At 41.5% G+C, this 23,505-nt stretch overlaps 1 protein-coding gene across 1 annotated transcript in view; it reads left to right on the forward strand.

The window, feature by feature from the left end:
• The window catches only part of KMT2C (lysine methyltransferase 2C), a 164,518-nt gene that overhangs the window by 74,345 nt on the left and 66,668 nt on the right, over positions 1-23,505 (forward strand). The window contains exons 7-13 of the mRNA XM_026051932.1: positions 8,017-8,179; positions 10,443-10,614; positions 12,210-12,324; positions 13,075-13,247; positions 13,989-14,143; positions 16,023-16,136; positions 17,768-18,504. Of these exons, the coding sequence (XP_025907717.1) occupies positions 8,017-8,179; positions 10,443-10,614; positions 12,210-12,324; positions 13,075-13,247; positions 13,989-14,143; positions 16,023-16,136; positions 17,768-18,504 (1,629 nt within the window). The remainder of the gene's footprint in view (positions 1-8,016; positions 8,180-10,442; positions 10,615-12,209; positions 12,325-13,074; positions 13,248-13,988; positions 14,144-16,022; positions 16,137-17,767; positions 18,505-23,505) is intronic.

The raw sequence follows: 23,505 nt of genomic DNA on the forward strand, positions 1-23,505 counted from the left end.
AGGGAAAGGCAGAATCCACTGCATGACTGGGGCTCTCCGGCCACCTCCTCTCCTGGGCCTGTGTCCTTTAGTGAAGCCGCTGACAGATCATTCACGTTGTTTAAATGTGGTTTTACCTTGAAGAAAGGGATTTCCCCATTTTGTTCTAAACATACTGCGAAAAAGCTATTACAGCTTGTTACAGCTTACCTGTGAGCAGCTAAAAACAAAACTGTCAAAAGTCCCTTCAGCCTGTCACTGGAGATCAAGGAGAAAAATGTTGCACAGAAAGAGGGCTCTGATTCATTTGACTGCTGAAATGGAGGCCCCATCCACTTGTGTGTCCCTTATTTGAAGGCTGTGAGCAGCGTGTTCCACATTGCAGCATTAAAAACCTGGCAGAGGTTGGGCTGGAGAAAAGGGACGTTAATGTAAAAGGCACTAGGTGGGAATTGGTGCTGGAGCAGAAGTAAATATGTACATTTACTAAGGGAATCTCTGACATGCAGAATGTAACACGAACCTGGCAGTTCTTGGCCTTCTCATGGCACTAAAATCTCTATAATTAAGAGCAATGGAAACATTTAGTGAAAAACTGTATGATATTATAAACTGTTCTTTTCTTAATTGAACAGCTGTAATTTCTACCAATGGAACAAACTATATTATAAGAAAATGATTATTAGTCTGCAATGCCAAGTTAAATGAATGCAAAATTAACAAACAGATGGCGAAGAATTATTGTGTTTTATTTTCCTCCTGGGGAAGGGGGCTCATGCATGACAGTAAAAATGTCATCACACTTCGTAAACCTGGAAGCAAGCAGAGTTTGCAGTTGTGCACATCTGGTTTGGGACCCTGCTAAAGGCTTCGAAGAATCAACGTTGCTTTCAAATAAGAGTATCCATCAAAGGGATATCATTGACTTAACAGTTATGGCTTCTGCTAAGCATCACACTTAATGTTCTGTGGAATCCATTACAAAATTTGGCAGCTTTTTTCCTGCAGCAGCTACTGCCAAAGGCCCCCCCTGCTCCCGAGCCCTGCAGAACAGCAGTGGTTATCCCTCGTGGAGGGGCTTCCAGGACTGGGTCTGGGTGGCCCCTTCAGGTGCTTTCCAAGCACTGTCCTTGCTCCCATGGGAATTAACTATAGGCAAGGCCATGGACTTGTTTCATTTTGGGATATTTTAGTGTTTCTGTTTTGTAGCGGTGAATTAAAAGAATTAGGATCTGTGATGTTTGGGGAGGGACTAATTTAGTCAGATTACGGGGAGAAAAAAACCCCAAAGCCTCCGTCGGATAAAACATGTGAAGCTTTTATTAGAAAAGAGATTATATTAATGCTTCAAGCTGGTAGTTTCAAAGTACGCCATCTAATTGCTTTATTTGAGCTCAATTTACAAAAATTAGTGAGCTGAAGCTGTACGATTTTGTTTACAATGACTCTGTGCCATTTGGAGAGCACAATTTAGGAACAGCCAAGGAAATACGAATTAGGAACAATAAGGTGCTGATTGCAGTCGGTGGGGAGGGAATGCTAAGGAGGTGCTCGCTGATGAGAAAGGTATTAAGGGCAGGAAATTCTTGTATTTTATGTGTGTGTACATAGTCCAGAGTTGCTTGTCACCCCATCCCAGTTCTTACCTTATAAATAATGTATGTCATGAGGTAGATATAGTGGCTTTTACTGGCAGTCACTTTCTGTTAAAGTTAAATAATCCACCTACAAAACCTTTGTCAATACACCCCGTTATGGAGATTATAAAATGAAAAATGCCAAGTTTGGGCATGCCAAAAGATAGGTTTTCTGCACAGAATTGCTTTCCTTTGTGCACATGCCTCATTATACACCTTTTAATTGTATGATCACGTGCAGAAGAGCCAGGGCCTGGTTGCATCCACAGGATGGACGTTGCTGCCTTAGTTAAAACCTCTTCAATATTAGGTTGTTTTCTCCCTGTTCTGTGCACGGTTGAAAAGAATTCTTGTCTGTTGCATGAGCTTTTCTGTGATGATCCGAGGCTGGTAAACATTTGTGAAAAAATACTTGTGTGTGAATGAATTCCTCCAAAGAGCGTATTTATCCAGCTTTAAAAAGACCACATCTTGTGGTCCTTTTTTTTTTTCCTTAAAAGAAGACAATTTGGGGTTGTTTTCTTTTTATTTAAAAAGAAACTAAAGCTATTTGCTAATTTTGGACAGCAGATTGGAAATGTCTGGAACTTGAGTTTTTGAAAACCCTTCAACTCACTTAGAAATGTGCCTGGATATTGGTTTCCTTTCCGGAGCTGTGAGCCCATGACGGGTGTGGAGGTCGAGGCTGTGTTTTCTAGGGGAGGCTGCGGGAGCCTCGGAGCCTCCGGGCCCTGCGGAGCTGCGCTCGGGATGCTCCCGTTGAGCAGCCTCAGCCCCTCATCTCAGGCCCGACTGTGTTGGCGGCAGATCCACCTCGTCGGTGAGTTTGTGTGAAGCGGCTCTGCGCGGGGCATCTCAAGCCCACCACAGCAGGGCCGTAACGTATAGAATTCAGAGGCCACCTCAGAGGCCTTATGTGTGATGGAGGAGCTTAAGAGCAGCTGTGGTAGCTCAGACAGAAAGTCGACTCCAGCCCAGTCTTCAATAACAGATGCCTAGAGAGGATGATGTTGAAGGAGCAAGCGTGCAGCAGTGTTTCCCGCTATTATTTTTTCCAGTTTCCAAGAATTTGTGGCTCTGCCTGGGCTCTGCTAACCTAAATAAATGTCTGTACGTGCCTCTTAATCCTTTGGAGCATGAATCAAATGGAATTGATAAAATAGTCCAAATCTGTCAAAAAAGCAACCTCGAAATCAAAGCTGGTGACACCTCTGCTTGCTCTGTTTGCCCTGAAGTTACTGATTCTGAAACCAAATAATGTGAACTGAACTTATATCAAACATTATTGAATTCTTCCTTGTTAACTATGGGAACTAAAGAACAGGCGCGTGGGCCCCCTTTCTGTTACTGGGGATGCAGGATGAGAAGTAAAGAGCGTGGTCAGCTGCTAAGAGTAGGAAGTTGACATTTCCTCAGGATGGCTGCTCTATCCAAAGCCATCCCAAGGAAATCAGGGAGGTGACTTAAAGAATTCTTTGCTCCATAGCAGTGACAGAGGCTGTCGAGGAAGATCCACGTGTGCCGTTACTCAGCTCACTTATTAATGGTGAGGAGAATGGAGCTTTAGGGCATGTAAACCCTTCGGTGGGATTTATGGATAGACAGGCTTGGGGAACCTGAAGAAAAGTTTATAGGCCATAAGGTTGGTGTACTATCTTCCTAACTGCTCCTGGTGGGTTGTCTACCCTTAGCAAACTTGTTTCTTTCATGTTATCAAATCACTAAAAATACTGCAAGGAAAAAAAAATCAGCCAAATATAAATGCTTCGGTGTTGCAGCTTTAATATGCCTTGATATCAGCACCATTTATTTAACCTTTTATAAATGTGTGGGAAGGAGAAACAAAGTACCTTTCAAACAGCCTGAAATCTCTGCATTTGAAGTTGCAAAATGTTTGGCATAATGACCAAATTCAACAACTAGAAAGTAATCTCCGTTACTCCTGGAAATAAATGTAATATCTTTTATAATCAGCAGTTCAGTGGGAAACCGTGTTGTGTTCTTCTTTGTTGTTGTTGCCATTTAATTTACTCATACTGTTTTATGATACTTAAAAATACTTGGGCATTAGAGGTGCTAATGGTGATTAGTGTCTCTGAACAATACACGACTTTTTCTAGGTTGTAGAGTAAGCCATGAAGATCACCAGAACTAGCCCAAACTCTCTGCCTTAATCCCTGCTAATGCTCAGGTTTCTCTGAGGTCTCGTTAATGAGGGGAAGTTAAGGTCCCCTTCTCCCCCACGTAGGGTACTTTGTGTGACAGCAGTTTTAAGTAGCTAAACTGCTTGACGTATATATTGGTCATAGAGATAATAGAGTACGTTACTTAATTAAGGACAGATGGATTGTGTTTTGGTTTATGGGACCCTATTATAAAATTGCTCATGGTAAAGAGTAGTTTTTTGACTCTTGCAATGCTACATAAGCTCATAATCAGTGCGGAAGTTTTGTCTTTTGCTTGAAATCCTATTTTGAAAATGTGGTAGGAATATTTAATTGCATTGTACTAATGAGGCTGCAGTTAAGCTTTTATTCCATGTCCGTGTTTTAACCTTCCTTTTGTGTCTGCCTCCTAATAGTGCTGTTTCTTGCCTGTGCCCTGTAACACTGTGATGTAATTCTGCAGGCAATAGGATCAGGATAAAACATGACTTAGGATTTGCTTTAGTGCTGCCTGGATAAAATCCCACATTATAATGAATATACACATCTCTTTTTTCTTCTAATTTGCAACTGCTTCATGTTTTAGCACATACCTTCAAAGTACGGGGCAGTAGGAAAGTTGATGTGAAGGTGAATGTTTTGTAGAGAATGTCCCCATTCTAGAGCTTGGCTTTCACTTTCCATTAAAGCCAGTAGCGACTGTGGTTCCAACCTGGCTGAGTTTCCAACAGGAACAGTTTTGGGTGGATGTAGCAATGGTAGAAGAACATCAAGAAGAGCAGTGTGAAGAGCCATGGGCAACCCCAAAGACCGGAGAGTTTGGTCAAGTCGAGAGCACTCACCCACCCAGCTCCCTGGCCCTACCACGAGATTGTGGTGGATATAGAAGAGAAAATGACTCTCATACTGCCTAGTTAAAAAAACAGGCAGCAGTTTCTCGTGGTTACCAGAAAAGAGCAGGTGATGGGTCTGCTTGTCTTGAATCTTCTTTTGATTCACTTAGGACAGTGTCGTGTTGGATCTGATAGGATGGGTGAGTAGGAAGGGAGTTTCAGAATGAAAATGGAAGGTGCACGTGACCATTTCTGCTCAAACAATGAGACTGTGCTGTCTGCATGGAGAAAGCAGAAAGATGGGAGAGAAAAAATGTAAAGGACCGAGTAAAAGAAGGCCTGGGCAGTTTGAAGTGATGGTAGCAAAAACAGTGCAAGGTCGGATGGGGTTGGAGGCTTTTTGCCAGGGGCACCAAGAGCTCATAGAGCTCTTGAACATAGTTGGTAATCAGAGAGGGAGCTTTTTGAATGGGAAGATGCTCTGTGCTTTAATGACACAGTTTATTGAAGTTTTATGAATAAATAATAAACCATCTCTGAAGCTTTTTGATGCTCTGTGAAGTTTTTTTCTCGGTAGGACGGGATGCTAAAATGGTTTAGATTCAGAACAAAACTGTTCTGCTTCCTGGAGCTGCCTGCCCTTTCCCGGCCTCTCCTCCGCGTCGTCCCCTTCATGTAGTGACTCCTTTTGCCTCGTGCTGACGACGACCCCACAAGCTCCGTGGTGTCCCTGTCACCCACTGCCCTCGTGGCATCAGGTTGCTGGAAATGGGATTTGTTCCTCCCTCCTGCCCGCGCCAGACCTGGTGGCGTGTCGAGCAACAGAGCGCTCAGGTAGTGGGTGCTCCTGGGCTTCATTTAGCAGAGCCTTTAAACTCCCCAAAATTCCTATCTCAAATTCAAAAGTACCGACTTTTGCCATTGATATACTTCATCGTGAAGGCCGGTGAGTTTTAAGAGCTACAGTCTTGTTCTTCTTGGGTCACAGCACGTGGCCTGTTTTCAAAGAAGTGCTGGCTCCTACTGCTCAAAAAGTAACTTCTTAATCAGCAGCTGTTGCCAGAATATCCCCTGGGGCATTTATTTCTTCAGACTGCTTTATCTGTCTTATAAATTCAGCGAATGTTGATATTCTGTGATTTTTATTTGCTTCAGATGATCTCTACCACATTGGGTTTTAAAGTGTGTGTATTACTTAGCTGCCAAGTGCTTTTCATTGCCAATACAGTTTAGCGGATGGAGTTGGAAGGTTCAATTAAATGTAATTTGGGTTTCCATTCCAACATCTTTATATGATTTCTTAAATTATCATCAATGTTTTTCAGGGCTTTACTGTTATTCCAGGTTTTGTTGATTCCTAATAATCCAATTTACACCATTCGTTTGTATAACATTCAGAGGAAGGTGGGTTCTAAACCTACAGAGAGGTTTATAATGCACCACTGCTGACTTGTGGTTTTGAAATATAAACCCAGCATTTAAAAATGCCATTAATATCACTGTATAATCCATCCTCATTATTTCCTATTTTGAGTAAAAGTTTTACTCTTTGAGTGTTTGCTGTTTGCTCATAATTTTGTTCTTCACTATGTTTTTCTGGGGTAAATTATAGGATCCAGGGAGCTCTTTGAATGCCCTTCTTGCTGGGCATTTTTTGAACCTCATTTCTTCCTCACTTTTCCTGTTCCTCGTGGTTCTTCTTGAGCAAGAGCCTTGAAATCTGCATGTCCTGCCAGGAGGAGCAGAGACTTGGCCATAATCTGAGACGTCAGGATGGGATGCAGGAGCTTGGAGTGCAGAATGATGGGCTGCATGCAAGGGCTTGCATGGTGCTGTGTCCTTGCAGTTTATGGAGTTAGGAACCAGAAAATCTACATTTTCTTGTTTTTATATATGAATTCCATGATTTATACATCCTAAAATGATTTTTTTTTGTATTGCAGTACTAGTTGACAGTCTTTAAACTCAGTCGTTAACTTTCTCACCTGCTTGAATGAACTTCATAGAACTATCTGCTTATCTCCCCCTGCCCTCTCCCTGCCTTCTAAAGGAGCAGAAAGCAGCTTTTTCATCCTTAAAGTAGGTGTTGGAGGCACAGGTAGGGGCATGAATTCCTGCAACACCTGCAGACTGTAGCACAGAAAACTCAGCAGTAGCCCTTTTGAGTGAACTATTAATTTCTGTGCCTAAATATTTTTAAAGTGTATTTTTTTCAGTATAAAGTAGTATTTTTTTCTTGCCATTGCCCTCAAACTGCTGTGTAAGCAGATATCTTGCTAAAGATGTCAATTTTACCTGGTTTTAAGAATGTCAGAAGTTACCACTGACAGCTTTGTGGTCTGTGTGTTCAGATGGGTTGTTTTCAGTGATTATGTCGTTGTAGTAGCATCAGTTTATGCTTAATCTCATGCCAAACTTTGAAACATAGAACAAGTGTGGCAATAAATATCTCCTGTGCTCTGAGAATCGAGCACATGTAATATGTAACTTCTCTTTGTCTTGGAGTATGGATAGAGATATTTGGAATATCTAGTTTTTGCTTGACACTTAATCTAGTAAAATACCTAGTATAACGTTGGCATTAAAGTATATGTTTTTATTCTGAAAAATGAGGGTCATTGAGCTCAGCTGCTGCTTTACATTATGTATGTCCTCCTATGAGCCGCTGACCTGCTTTTCCTTACATTTACTCCAGATCTTACACGGCTGTGCTCTCTCCTTCAGTAATACTGTTGCCTTGGTGAAAAAGTGCAAAAACGTGTTAGAGGGCTGCAGGGATTGCAGTGAGCTGCAGGACGGCAGAAAGATGGATGAACTGAATCAGAAAGGTGTGGGGAGATTTTATAAGCAGCCTGATGGAGTCTGTTCCCTCCCGAGTAAAGAATTGGAGGGTTCTCGGGTAATTCTTTCTGAGAAATGATTTCTTTGCAAATGGGAGCACGGCCTCTGATAATAAGCATGTGTATTTATGGCTTGTGAAAGTTAGCTCGGTGGTGGTATTTGTGTAGCATGGAAATAGGAGAGGAGCAAGAGGTGCTAGGTTAAGTAATGCCTTATCTTCCTATCTTCCCAGAGGGAATTGTTTCGTATGACGTATAGCGTTGGTAAAACATCATATTTCACTGCTGTTCACATTTCTTATAGTACAGTTTTACCAAGAAATACTTTCATGACTTTGGTTTTGCTAAATATTTATCAAGATGTAAAGATCTGAGAGTGCCACTGGAAGACAGTCCAGCCCCTTTATCCTTCCTCCTCCGTATTCACTCGCTTCTGCTGGCCGAGATGTTTGTGTGTGAAATGAGGCTGGGGAGCTCACCTGGCTGCAAACAACCCTAGAAGGAAAAAAATATATTTAAAAAAAGGCTTTTTTTTTGCATGATTCCTGTGCTTGTTTTTCAGCGATGTGCATATTGTAAGCACCTTGGAGCCACTATCAAATGCTGTGAAGAGAAGTGTACCCAGACGTACCATTACCCCTGTGCTGCTGGAGCAGGCACCTTTCAGGATTTCAGTAACTTGTCCCTCCTTTGTCCAGACCACATCGATCAGGCTCCTGAAAGATGTAAGTACAAGTCGGTCAATGAGACATTTAGTACCAGCTGTGAAATATATTTACCTTAATACGTTAATGTTTTAAACGATGGTGGTTGTATCCTTCACCCTACTCCACACCAGAAATGCAGATTTTCCTGTTAAACACCTAACTTTGCTTGAATAAGATGAAATCTGGCATGTGACCCACTCCTCTGGAGTCAGTGAAATTATTGTGTTGTAGGAGCGAGGCTCTGTGTCATGGGTACCTGAGATTATTGGGATTTCTGTGAAGGAGAAAGTCTGTTTTCCAAAGTAGTTTGCTAAATAGTCATTTTAAACTTGAATTTAAATCAGCATGCATAGGACTGTGTAATGGAAAACCTAATTTGATCCTTTCTGAAGCTATAAGGCTATGTTACTTGATAATGTTAAAAATTACATGGGTTCCAATTTTTACACTTGCTAAAATCTTAATTATTTTTAGATCACACTTCTCAGATTATGATATGAGCAAAGATTCTCCATTGTAGACAGGAAACTTAACTGCAGATCACTGCTATAGTGCACTATGGAAAATCCCTATTTCTGGTTACCTTTCCCTGACAATTTTTCCCTTCAAATTTGGGAAGAGGAGAAAGGAGAAGCCAGAGCTCTGTTTATTGCAGATTTAAATCTCTTGCACTTTCATCCTTGAAATATATCAGATGGAAGAATAAGGCATGGGAAGGTGAGAGGGAAGCCGCTCCACTGAACCGCCCCGGGGAGGGCCAAACAGTAGAGAACTCCTTCTTTTAAATACCTTACCTTTAAGTAGCTTGAAGTTCTCTACTGTATAGTACTGTATAGCAGTTCTCTACTGTATAGTTCTACTACTATACTTCTATACTACTTCTATGCTACTATACTTGTATACTATATAAATGTATATGCTACTACTATAGTTCTACTCTACTATATAGTAGTTCTCTGCTGTATAGTAGAAAACTTTAATTTTTTTAAATATCCATGTTTTCCTGAGGTTCCTGGCCTTGCTCTTGCTGATTCTCCACGTTTCTGTGTCTCAAAGACACAACCCCTGCAGCTCCTTCACTTATATTCACCATTTTTTATTTCTACTTGTCTCATTGCCCTTCTAGCCCTGGTGATGTTTTTTGTATGTTAGATGTCTTGTAGAAGTTGGTATTTTTGCCTTCCTGAAGTAATTTATAAAATAGGTGCAATAACAGCAAGAGAATTACTGTTAAAATGGCTGATAAAATGATAAAGGCGGTGTATATTTGCTCAAATTGAATTATGGAAAGGGGAAAAAAAAGAATTGTGCCTCTTTGCCTTCTGTATTCTGGGTGAAAAGTCACATATTAAACTGATTAAAGTAAATATATAAATAAAAATAAATTTATTTTTCATATAAAACTGAAGTTGTGAATATTCAGGAGAGAACATTGCAGGACTTTCAAGGTGTCCAACCTCATGCTCTGCTATGGGCTCCACCTCGGGCCACTGCAGGGAAGGTCCCATCTGGAATGGAGCACGTTGGGCAGTGCCACCACGTAGCACGTGTAAATGAGATGTAAATTCATAAAGGCCACCTTTTGATGGGAGCTCTTAGATATCAGGGCAAGTCTTTTGTCTCCCTTAATGTCATGCTTTTAAGTCGGACATGAAGATCCGTAACATCAGAATTCCATAAAATTATTTTTAAGGGTTTTTCTTCACATGACTACAGCTATGAAGTCTGCATTTACAGGTTTATAAATATGGATGTGTAGCAGGACTGGCTTAAATAGTATATTAGTTTTAAGGTGCATGTTCCTACTCTGCTGTTTTGAAGACTGGCAGTGGTGTCCAGCAAAGTCACTATATTTCTTTATTTTAATACAGTATAGAAAGAGTTAACTCAAAAGTCTGCTCTTCGGGCAGTCTTTAGTTGAGATTGGTAGGTTTGCCTTGCTTGCCCATTTGAAGCTTGAACAACCATATTGCAAATATTTGAAGTAAGCAGTAGTTGTAGATCTCTTAGGAGCTTGATTTTCTACTTTGTCCAGAAAAGAAACTTGTTTTTTTTTTGGTGAGACATGAACAAAATTTACCACGAAGGTAGTTTTGTTACGAGAAGATGAATTGAGTATGTCAGAAAACCAGATGAAAGAAGTATACATGAGGTATAATAAACTAGAATTTCATGAGAATAAGTTCTGTTTTGTAAGAACCACTGAAGAATTTCATAGTTTCATTTGGCCGAGTTCATACTTTTGAATGCAACAGTCACTGGAAAATAACTTCCTTTGTAGCAAAGGAAGAAGCAAATTGTGCCGTGTGCGACAGCCCTGGAGACCTCTTCGACCAGCTCTTTTGTACCACCTGCGGGCAGCATTACCACGGGATGTGCCTGGACATACAAGTCACCCCTTTAAAAAGAGCAGGTTGGCAGTGTCCTGATTGCAAAGTGTGCCAGAACTGCAAGTAAGTGAGACCTGAGGGGCATGGGGAGGCTGTTCCTGGATTTATATTCCGTGATTTTCAGACATCTGGTTTGTTGACTGTTTTTTTGTTGCTGTATTTCATTTTTCTTTGGAAAAAAGCAGAGATTGCTTGCTCAGAAATGGCTGACATTATTATTATTATATTAAATAACTGATCAAATTCCAGGGTTTAGGATCTTTCTTCTGGAAGAACTGAGCTGCCATTGGGTTGTCATCATCATTATCATCCTATTTTTGGGCAGCAGTTGATGAGTCATTAGGAAAACAAACTGATGGTTTAGCTGAGCAAAGAAAAAAGTGACGTGATTGTCCGGGGTGACTTGTTAAGTCAGCCAAGTATTGAGACAGTAAAACGGCAATAGTTGCAGCATTACAAGGCTTCACTCAGAAAACCAAGTTCTCTCAAAACCTAATCTGAGGGGCGCTGTAAAGATCTTTTGCTCGTGTTTTTTTTTCCTTATGGGCTTACTAGAAAAGAAATCAGACATTTCTTTTCACAAGATCAGTTTTGGACAGATCAGCTGGAAGAGTTGGAGGGACTAACCACTAGAGCTTCATGTACCTCATGGGTCAGTGCTCTCTTATTTCACCAGGAGCACACTTGGTAATTGCCCAGATTCAGTCATTTTAAAGAAGGTTATTCCTCCATCACCTCCGAGTGATGGTCCTTGTCAGCAGTGAAGCTGAAATAGGGAGGCACGTTCTGCAGTGAGTCCCCAAAAGAGCTGTGCAGTGTTTGCTGACAAACCCTCTCTCTGGTGGAAAGATAGAAGAAAATATGATGGTTTTGTATGTATTACACAGAATGACAGTTTTATGTCAGTGTTGAAGAACAGCAGTTTAAGGATGCAAACAGACAGCATTTACTACTACTTAAAGTACCAGGTCTCCCAGGTAATGAAGCGGCATCTAGTATTTAAAGCCATGCTTTCTTTCTCTTAAGCTCTTTCAGGCAAATCTTGTTGCATACTCATTCATTGAATTAATTTATTTGAGCCCAAAGCAGCGCACAAGGCCTTTAGATGCCACCAAAAATATTTGGGCTCGTCTCCTGCAAATATGTCAGCACTGAATGTCGTGGTGGAGCTCTGTAATCTATGTAGGGAAATTTAAATCGCTTCTTTCACATTTGTCTTACCTTTGCAATCATATTGGTTGCTACTGCAGAAATCCTAGTGGCTGGAGATGAGGGCTTGTTTTCTTTCTTGAAAGATGTACAGTCAGCCTGTTAGTAGGAACAAGCAGAATTGTATGTTCTTTGCTGAAAGAAATAAAGCACAAGATTTCATTTTTTTGGAACTGATTTCAGTACAAAAATGTCATTAAATCTTACATGCTTGAAAATGAAAATGGGATGATTTCTGCGAGTTGTGGTTGCAGCAGCTCAGTAATTTTTAAAATAAACACACCATACTTGATTCATATGTTCATATTCATGAGTTTAAGGGCATCATCTTTGGACGTACTTGCAGATGGCGTTTGTATATTTTAATGTGCTTGGTTATCTCCCTTTCTCGTTAGCCTTCTCATTAAGCAGATTTTTAATGGCTTAATAATTTTTGCTGTTTTTCTTAGACATTCTGGGGAAGATACCAAGATGCTGGTGTGTGATACATGTGACAAAGGCTACCATACATTCTGTCTACAACCAGTTATGGACTCGGTACCAACAAATGGCTGGAAATGTAAAGTAAGTTGAAAGGTTTTCACTGTTAGTCCTTGTCATTAAGTGGGTCCGAGTATTGTTATGCTCATTATGCTGTGCTGTGTTTGTTGTTGACTTGCTGGGACTTTGCATAGAGTCACAGGGCTTTCCAGCTGCTGCATGAAGGTACCTTTCAGTGCAGAGCCTGAAGTCTCTTGCATAGGACAGTGAAGCAGTCACTGTATGGGGAAAAAGAGGAATCCAGGTGGAGGAACCTTCTTCTAGTGAGAGCTGCTCTCATGATGACTGCAGGGCTGCAGTGTGTGCAAGGTCACATAGACATCTACCCTGGAGGGCTCCTTGTGTCCTGTCTCCTTGTCGGAGGAGCAGCTCTGCAGCTCAAGGTCCTTTGCACTTGAGGAGGGCAGGATGAGGCGGTGGTTTTATTAGAAACTTGAAGTGTAAATAGTAATAAACACAGTTTCCACATGGCAAGGAAGTCTCTAGAAATAAGTTGAGTGGAGGTTTGTAATCAGTTTGTGATAGCCATAAGGTGACAGAGATTAGGGCTGAAAATGTTTGGTTGCATAAGAAATACTCCTTTCTGGTCAGGGAGGAGTGCGAGGAGGCCCTCCCTGCTGTTGCACAAGCTCTTCCTTTTCTGTTAGCAGATCTTGGTCAATTTGTCAGTGTTGCCAAAGAGAACATTTAATTTTAAACAAGAAAACTGTTAGTGGCAGTTCTATCATAATGTGAATTTCTCATAATTAACAACTACATTCCTGTGCTCCTCAGAACTGCAGAGTATGCGCCGAGTGCGGCACGCGGACAAGTTGTCAGTGGCACCATAACTGTTTGGTGTGTGACAGTTGTTACCAGCAGCAAGACAGCCTGTCGTGTCCTTTCTGTGAAAAGCTGTGCCTGCAAGACTTCCCGAAAGATACGTTGCATTGTCACCTGTGCAAAAGGTAAGGAGTTGGTTAAATGGCCCAGAAACACCTGCAGAGAGCGGTGAGCGGGTGTCACTTTGCTGGCAAGGCTGCCCACTGTCAATTTGCAGCAATTTGCTGGGTGATATCCATCCTTCATCCTTAACTGCAGTGGGCACTGCTATATTAACCTTAGCAAGGAAGTGGGATTGGCAGTTACCTGTGCTTTTCTTGCTAGTGAGGGATACAGAGAAATACATTTTGCTGCTGCTCCTTCTCTTGCATCTGGTTTGTGAGTTAACAGGCCAGAAATGTCGTCGTCATAATTTTTATAAATGGTAATATTTAAATTTTTATATTGTGTAAATAAGACTTGTATAAAGAGAGTTGTTTGCAGTGTTTTCTGTTTTGTTACATTTCCAAACGGGGAATCTCCGCTCAATTTTTCATGACATGCTATGCAGGTAATAAAAATAGGAAAGGAGAATATTTATGAGTGTAGACTGTTTGATGTACAGTGCTGCTCTAGCTTGCTGTGCAACATCTTGATATTGCTCTACATGTTGTGGTGTCTGGCTTTAGAAATAGTTTAGGTCTTCATGTTTAAATTTGTTCAGCACTTGACATACTGATAGATTATTTATTCAAGAAGCTCCTAAGTAAAGCACTGTTGGAGATGCTAGGGGAATGAAAAACGCTGTTATTTTTGTATAGATTCTTACCAGGAGAGATTATATTTGTATTGTTAAAGTCATAGTCACCCTAAATTGCTGTCTGCAGGTGGGTTCACGTGGAATGCGACGGCTCCCCGGGCAGCGAGCTGGAGGCGCAGCTCAAGGAGTACATCTGCACCCTGTGCAAGCAGGGCGACGGGGAGCCCGCCCACATGGGTGACATGATGGACACGTCTGACCTCGCTCCTGAGCCTGATGCAGGTAGGATGCAGCACCACTTCCCTTGGCACATATTCCCAAATATTGATGGCAAATGAAACACCTCTGGCTGGCTTGCCAAGTCTTCTGTGAACCAGCCACCCCTGTTGCACTCTGTGGAGTTTATCCATTGCTTTATTTAGCAGTAACTTCCCAAGCTACCCATGTATGGACTGGCTTCTCAATGAGCTTTCTAGTTTTTTGGCTGTGACAGGAATCAAATAAGCCCCATGGAGGCAGCTCACAACTTTCCAGGTCCAGCTTCCCAACCTGGAGTTGCAGATTGTGTAGGATTTTCAGGGCTGGTACAGTAAGTGGTATAAACCTACTCCTTGAAAACTCTCTTGAGGGATTCATATCTACCATGCACATTCCTGGTAAATATTCCTGGACAGGAGTGGAAGCTCCTCTGTGCTCAAGGGTCGGGTGTTTTTAATCAAGGTGCTTTTAATCAAGGTGTGCATAGACAAGTCATTCTCTTTGATGTTAGCCACAGTATTTAAGCATATAATTTCAAAGTAGAGAAATGCTGAAAGAGAAACCCTGGAGAAAGGGCCATTGCAGTAGGTAAATTTAAATAAATGGGCTGAAGAAGTTTGGCAGTGGGCACATACACGAAGAAAACAAGAAGCAGCTTAAACCTTTGCAGATCACTTCTGTTGTGAAAGGTTAGTGGAAGCTATTGGTCTCTCAGTGTTATTTAGACAATTTAGCAAAAATTTAAGATCCAAAATTTACACCGAATACACTTCCAGTCTTCTACTGGAATCACTTTTGAATAAATAGCAGTTATTTGTAAGGCTAAAGTTTGAGTAAGGCTTTTATAATGGTTTCTAGCTAGGAGAAGCCTTGATGAGCATCTCTTTTCCCCAAGGAAGAAGGGGCTGTCATCTCAGCTACTAGCAGTAATCTGGAGCTATTACATGACTACAGTCATGCAGTGTTTTTTGCCCAAGAGAGCACTTTTGTGCATTAAACTCGTATTTGGAACCAATCTAAATGATCATTTCCTCCAAGTTAAAATATCACTTTAAAGTTGGCGGAGTCTGAGAGCAACTTTTTTGGTGCTAAAAGTGGCATCCCCTAATAGTTCCTGCCTTTCCAACTTGAAAGAGACTTTCCTGAACAGAAAGCCCTTTTTTTCTTTTTGCATCAGCATCCGCGGAGGATCAATTCTTTTTCAGTTAATGCTGACTGTATGCTCTGATTTTCATGCTGCTACTTTGTCTAGGGTGTTCTAATGAATTCCTTTAATTGGAAAAAAAAAGCTTCATTTAAATGGGAAAAAGATGTGTGCTGCCTGTTCCTGTGCACTCTCAGCTGAAGCAAAGCTCAGTTCTGTCCTTCTCACGCACCTTCCTTTCTGTAACATGGGGAAATCCCTAGAGAGAGGTATTTTATTTTCCACGTTACTGATGGTTTGAAAAATAGTTGTTCCCCAAGCTGCTGGTAGATGTAACCTCATCACAGGGCCACAGCATTTGTAGTATTTGTATGCAGATTTGCAGCCTTCCTGCTACAAGTTCTTTCAGATTTAGAAGTTTGATAAAGGGCCTTTTGTATTAGTTGGTGCAGAGGAACCTGAGCCTGTGTGTAAATCTTATTTCCCCAAGTAGGTTGTTAGATTTGCTTGACACCCTCTTTCCACTATCTGAAAAGTACAAAGCAGCTTTGGTGTTAATGAGAAAAGGGCTCTTAATCTTTAAGGAGTCCCATATATTCTCCTTGACCTTCTCATTGACCTCATTTGCCCTAACTCCTATCACATAGTTAAATATCATTCTGTTTAGTCGAAAGGTCAAGTACTGATAGCAACTATTGATGCCAAAGTAATAGAATGAACTCCTTGTCCAAACTGATGACTTCTTTGCTTCTCCCTAAGCTTGTACCAACGAAATGGAGATGGAAAGCAGTGCAGAAGATGCGGTCTTGCAGGAACAAACTGTTATTGGTAACAGCCTTCTTCAAGAATCAGCTGTTGGATGTGTCACAGATGGTAAGAAAGAGCTTTGCAGCCTGAGAAAACACAAAACTTGATAGGGGTGGCTTTCTCCAACAGCTGGAAATGGAGTTAGATACTTAAGTCGATTGTGCAGACTTAGTTATTTGTGTTTTCTGCACTAACATAACAAGATGGGATGAAATTCCCCTTCTGTACTGTGGTGGGTCGTGCTTAATAACTGAGATCTCCCGTTTTCAGTTAAGGTTTTCTCCTTTTCTCCTGTCTCCTCTTCCTCACAAGATTATGGGTTTATTAAAGCATATCCAGACAGGATGTACTACAGCATTAAGGCTCTGGGAATACATGTATCTAATCAGTCACTCAGCAAGGCCAAGGCAAAGAGACAAATGCAGATAGAGGGGTTTGGGTTCAAGTCCTTCAAATGTTTCAGTGACTGATGTCAGGGGCAAACTCTCAAGTGCAACCCACCCATCCCCAGGCTGTGCTCAGGGATGGTTGCCCCAAGGGAAAGCAAGAAACCCGAATTTAAAGCCAAGAGAGTGAAAAAACAATCTTGCAGTTTAACTTTGATCGCCGTGGCGGGTGAGATAGGGCTGTGATTTAAAATTTTGTCAGTGAAAATGCAATAAAATCCGAGGCTGTGAACTGTAGGGGCTAATGTGTTTGTGGAGCAGTGTGAATTTAAGACTGCAGGCATTATAGCAAATGTAATGGAGTCAAACCTGTAATGGAGTCAGGACCCATCAAATGAAGATCCTACGAGCTACTTCGAAGCAGAAAAGAGGATGCTGGGCTGCACAGAATGGATGCAGTGTGCTGGAAGTCCTTGATGAAGAAAATAATGGATTAAATTAGGTTTGGTTCAAGGGGTGACTTACATTTTTGTGAAAGAAATCAATGGGGGCATGATAAACCATGGGCTATTTCCACATGGGGTGATTTCTTAAAGAGCATTAGGGAGAAAATATTTATAATATGAACATGTCCTGTTCTTCTTGGTCATTGTCTTTTGGCAACTCTTGGGACAGTTGCTTAAACTGCATAAATTCCTGCTGTCTAAATCTGCAGAGTGTAGGAGTGAAAAAGGAGAGACTGCTTTGAGCTACCTGCATGGAAATGCAGGTTCCCAGTCCTGAGGTCATTACTGCAGCCCCTCTGAATGCCCCTTGCAAGCCAGGTTCCCAGCTCTGCAGTTACAAACTGTGATCCTCACTTGTCAGCTTGACTTGCAGCAGTGCAGCTGTGGCAGCTTTGCTAGTTTGCACGTCCGGGAGTACCCTCGTACAGTGGAATCCTTGCTAACTGAGAAGCTGCCCCTGATATCCAATGAAATCTTCTTTCCCCTGAGTGCGTTTTTATGGAAAACATGCGAGCGGGTGCCTGAGTTTATCCCTGAAAATGGCCTGTTTCCTTATGAGGTACCCTTGCGGATCTGGGGTAGAGAGCAGAAGCAATCAAAAAGTTGCAATATATCTGCTACAAATGCGGTTTACTACAAACATAGGGTCAAAAATGGATATTTAAACAGTATATTTTAAGTTATGTATAAAATTTCACATAAATTTTCCTAAGCAAGTGATATGTATTTCATGTGTGCTTGGTGACCAGTACAACTCTATGAACTGTTCATTGTTTCACTGAACCTTTAACGTGACTGTCCTTAGTTACAGGCACGTCGCTAGAAGACAAGACCGCAGAACTGGAAGCAGAAGCCCCCGATGAAGCTCATGCAGCTGAAATGGAAGTGTCTCCCAAGAAGCCCCCAGCCTTGGATGAGAGTCAGGCTGAGAAAACGATGGAAGGGGTGGAAGCTGCAACGGGTCAGGGGTCGGACGAGCAAGTGGGAGAGACGCGGCTGTCCCTGTCACAGGGCAGGGCTGAGGCAGCAGCGGGATCCACAGCAGACTCTCGGCCTCTGTCTTCGGTACCCGAGGCCATAGCTGTGGCGCCAGAAATACAGGGGCCTGAAAATAAAGGGGAAATCTGTATCCGTGTGGAACAGCAACTGGAAATAGTAGAAGTGCAAAGAGACAGAGAGAAAGGAGAAGTTAAGGAGAGCTCAGAAACACCAGCTCTTTCGGAAGGAAAAGCTGCTTCTGTAAATGAAGCTTTGCAAAGCAGTTCACCAGTTGGAGAGAAAGCCCTAAAATCGCCAGCTGAGACTCTGCCTTCCCTTGCACCCTCAGTTAATGCCGACAAGACAAGTGTGTCTTCCTCTGCAGACCTTGCTCTAGACTTGCACCCTGCCCGGGACGGGCAGCACAGGCAGCCTCCAGCCTCGACTGCGGCTGCCGGGGGTGCCCTCACAACCACCTACATATCAGTCACTCCAAAAATTGGCATGGGGAAACCAGCCATCACCAAGAGGAAGTTTTCTCCTGGAAGACCCAGGTCAAGACAGGTAAGCACGCAGAGTGTTTCTCTACATGCATTTACGAAGTTAGTTCAACTTTGAGTTTCATGCAATAAGTTGACCTATTTTGGAGGCTCGGCGGTGTTTCTTCTCCCAAGGGAGTGCACAGTTTATTTCTTTAAGGAAGTAATTTCATGTTAAATAATTGAAGGTCATACATAATAAAGGTTCTCTGGTGAGAATTAACAAGCTTTTTTTTTTTTTTTTTGATGGTACTTAGAGCAAAACAAGTAGGAAGATTCATTATATTTTTAATACATGCTGGAATACACATGCTAGAAATGCAAAGATTGATGATGTGCGTTTTCTTTTAACTCTTCTTTTTCCATATATTTTGGCTGACATCTTTAATATGTGTTAATGTTTCTTAAATGGACTTCATAGATGAAGGTGCAGCAATTCTGTTACCATCATGTTGCCACATTTTTTCTAGATGGAGTTTTTAATTAAGGCAAATAGTGATAGTTGGTTGTATGAGTGAAGACTAAGAAAGAACTGTCTGGTACAAATTGCTGTGACTTGGTGAGGATTAGATTTGATAATTGAAAATTAATCAGCAGGTCTGTAGCCTTCTGCACCATCTTATTCTCAGTTCTAATTACATAGTTAGGGGAATAAATGATTCCTAGGACTTTGTTTTGCATTTGTTTTGTGTTTGCAGAATCCTACAGAAGATGTATATCAGTGTGACGGATTAAGGAGAGTTTCGATTCTGCTCCTCACAGAGTTTATTTTTAGGCTTTGGAGCTCCCAGGGTGGTCCTGTCATGTTTTTCTGAACTTATCATTAAAGAAGTATTTTATATGTTAAGAAATGTTTCCCATTTTCTCATGGAAGCGAAGGGTTCAAAAATCCAATGGGAATGTGGTTTTTAAGGGGAGCTATGAAACAGCATTCTGAAAGGGATAGGCATATATAAGAAAAGCAACAAATTATTCAGTTTGGAATATTTTAGAGGATCTCCATTTCTTTTTTTCTCATCTGTAAGTGTGGTAGAGCTTATAGAAGTACACATGAAATAAAAATAGACTGTGAACTATTAGAAAGAAAGCATTAAGTTCCCTGGGTTCTGATGGCGCCACAGTGCTCAAACACTTCTCGTACTGTGCACCATCTTAACATGAAAGTTATTTCCCTAGTTTAAAGTTTTACACCAGTTTGTCAGGCAGATTTAAAAACTTTAAGAGTGTCTCTTGGGGAAGAGTTTGGTTTTCTTTTGTGTTCCAGTAAAAGTCACATTTATTTTTTCTGTGCTGTTTGCCCCTGGTGTGCGGGGGCAGCAGCGTCGTGAAACTAGCAGTAAAATCAGTTAATTGGTGGAGAGCCCAATGAGGAAACGGGCTGATTCCCAACTGTAAATGCAAATGCAGAAATGCCAAAAACACAACTAAAAAGAATTGGTTTGTATGCTCCATATCCAATATGGTATAGACATTAACCTCCCAATATATGGAGTAAGTAATGCAAACACAACTGAGTTGAATTACTGCTTAGAATTCATGTCTAGCACAACCCAAATCCCAGCTGAGATGCTAAATTAACATAATCTATTCATCAGTTTGCAAATCAGCTTTTAAAAGAAAAGGGTACAAATAACATCTTAAGGCAGCATCTTAGTGGTGCCTATTGTGGAACTGGAGAAGTTACTTGAAAAATTAATGAACTCTTCTAAAATTATGTCGAACTGTGAGGGCTCCTTTTGATCCCCTTGATTTTGATAATCCTGTCCCTAAGCTGGAAGTTTTATAAGGCTAATAACAATTTTCTGGTGAGAAAAGCAAATAAAGAGTTTGTTTTAAGCCCCAGCCTTCTTCCCTGCCTTCTCCTGGTTATTTAGATCTGACCCAGACGAGCACCTTGTGGAAATAGGGGGGAACTTGCCTTGAATAAAGGCTGAATATAAAAGACTGAATAAAAATAAAGCATCTGCTTCATTAGTGAAAAATAGGCCTTGTTTTCCTAACCTGCTCCTGGTAACCCAAGTTGAACACAACTAGTAGGTAGTTTTTTGGCCTCGTACTGGTCACTTTTCACCTTTATTCATCTAGTTTTCCACGTTGGAGATGCAAATATAATGTTGATGTCAGTAGATAATCTGTTGCTTGAGAAAAGAAGCTTCTCTATAGTTGATGCTTTCTGAAACATTTTTATTTTTTAGTCTCCTTCCACTGAGCTTGGGAGCTCTGTTTATTTTGCTGCACTTCAATATCATTTTATAGGTGATTGTGCAGTGAGGTGTATACTATATTTAAATAAATGTTGACATGCTTTAGACATGGATAAAATAATCTCCAGCAGCATAAAGCTGCAGTGCCCAATTCCTGCTAGGGGCCTTTCCGAGGCACCAGAACCTATGGAATGGTGGTCAGGAGAGTGAGAGGTTTAGAAGGGCTCAGGTACGGGTAAACATTTTCCCTGTGGGCAGTATGGAATCAAACAAATCCCTGATGGGTGAGAGGTGTTCCCACGTTTTAACCTTGGTTTGTATCTGGAAATTGTTTTGGCTCCCTGTGCGGCAAACATTCCTTTTTTTTTCTTTTTTTCTTTTTTTTTTTTTCTTTTTTAAGTTTTACCTACTTTTTGCTGAATCAAGGGTTGTGAATAGCAACAGAGACCTCTCTAAAATATTGAATGTAAAAGAACAATACACTGTATTTTTATATAGTTGTGCCCAATTTATGTCATCTTTAAAAGTGCCTTTAATGTATAGTAATTTTTATATATGTATATCTACATTTTTTATGATTGGGGAAGGTGTTTCTCACATTGAAAAAATAAAAACCCTGTAGCCCAAACCTCCCCTCTCTGCCTCTCTAGCGAAGCCCCTCCATTGCAGCAGGTTCATAAACTTAAGGTCAAACGTGTGGAGATAATAGCGAAGTATCTCAGTCGTGTAGACCCATAGCAAGAAAATGGGAGAAGAAGAAGAGAAGCAAGAAAATGGGAGAAGAAGAACTTTGAGGGACAGGGTAACAGGTTCTGGGAGGTTCCAGGAGGGCTGCTGGTGGTGCCTGGGTGCAGCTGGCACCACAGCTGGAACAGAGCAGGTCGTGGGCGATTCCGCTCCGTGGATCCAGACTTGGACATCTCCAGAAAGGAATTCAGCTGTCTCAAAAGCGGATTCATCAAAGAAGATGGATTTTTATTTTCTTTCCTGGTTGTAGAAGCTGTGGCTCCACGCTTGAGCTGCCCAGCACGGGTTCCCTGGCTGTTGCACAGAGGAACTAGCCTTGCAGGCCCAGGCCATTTCCAGGACTGCACAAGTTTGAAACAGATACTGGGACCCCAAGGCAGCATTAGCTGCACTCTCCAGGTAGCAGCATTCACCACTTGCTCCTCAGTGTTTTAGTCGCTAAGCTCCTTGTTGAGTGTCCTGATACTGTTAATAAAATCCAGTGCAGTGAATGTGTGCAACTTCATATGGAGCAGTGTAAGAGCAAAGCTTTCTGGATCCTGAAGTATTTTTGTCTCAGTTTTAGAGCACCCAACGTGCCCTTCACCGGGCACAGGAGCATCCATGCAAAATCAGTAGTTTCTACCTTGCATTTGTTTTCCTTAATTCATTGTGCTGGGCAGTAGGATAAATAACCGCCTCATTCTTCAAAATCTAATAATTCAGGTGCTATTAAAACACATTGGTTATTCATATTCTGTGTGTGATAGAAAGTTATTCATAGTCCTCCTCCAGAGTGGAAACAGATGGTGGTTTTGGTGTCTCCAGCGTGGGGAGCACCCACGTTGCCCACCCCTGCCCATCAGCAGCCTGCAGTGCCACGGGCTTCTGCTTTTATCTTTATCATTATTCTTCTACAACCCTAGAACATCTTAAAAAGAATTATCACAGAAGATTGCTAGTGGTTATTCTGATACATATATAGGAAAATGCCTTTGTGTGGCTGAGGGCTTTATATGGTGTTGGGTGCACTTGGTACATCTGGGTCAGAAAAACATGGAATTTGGGAGGTCTCTTGGCCAGAACCCCAAGTCCTGGGCACCAATAACCAAGTCAGTGAGCGAAGGTCCCTGCAGCACGTGCCGTCTTGTAAGACCCATAGAGAAGCACTTGGGGGGGAATGAGTTGTAGAAGTTGTATAGAATCTTCTGTATTGAAGAGAAGTTGTATAGAATATTCTATATAGAACAGAAAATAGCAAGCTTTGACATTTTCTGTTTTACTGCAAAAAGTGGCTCAGAAATCATAGACGACTCATTCTGTTTTGAAAGGCCGACTGCTGCATGTTCAGAGCTGATAATCCTGTGCTGTGTTAGCTCCCTGGTCTCTGGGATTCCCTCGCTGGCTGCGGGCACTGGGTTTTACCCCTTTGGGCTCTGCAGAAGTGCAGCCTCAGTGCACGGTTAAGCTTCCAGGCAGCCTGAGATGGGCAACTTTTTCTTTTCTATCTTAATACTTTCCTCTTTTATTACGTTCGTGGTCACAGAGTTAAATGACAACCTGCAGTGTTGGGAACTGCACAATTACGGATAAAAAACACAGTTTTTCTGGGCTCAGCTTATATGCCATCTGTCCATATAGTTGCTATGTGTGTATAGGTAATATTTGATAGCGTAATGAACGTGAAATCATTGAGGTGAAGGGAACGTTAGTATCGAGCTTTTCAATAGTTTATTTGTGATGTCCTGGCAGCAAAGAAGTGTCTTGGTAATTACCCATGACTGTTTTATTATTTTTTCTTTGTTTTTCATGTTTTATTTATATTCCTTTTGCTTCACGTGCTTCTCAGACTGGTTGTTGCCATGATTGCCAGTGAGTTTGGGCTCAAAAGTTGACTAAGGGCATCGAAAAATGCAGTTCAAAGTGTAAAACAGAAAAGCTTTTCTCATCTCAAAGTACTGTCCAGTTTGATGCAATAAAACATAAGGATGCAATTTGTTCCTTTTATGACGGATTGCTTTGTATTTGTCTTCCCCTTTGTTTATAAAATCTGTTCCTTGGGACTTAACTTGCATTTTGAGGTTAGAATTTCAGTA

Source organism: Nothoprocta perdicaria, unplaced genomic scaffold (genome assembly GCF_003342845.1).
Source record: "Nothoprocta perdicaria isolate Ctin4 unplaced genomic scaffold, notPer1 scaffold_80, whole genome shotgun sequence".
NCBI classification, from domain to species: domain Eukaryota; kingdom Metazoa; phylum Chordata; class Aves; order Tinamiformes; family Tinamidae; genus Nothoprocta; species Nothoprocta perdicaria.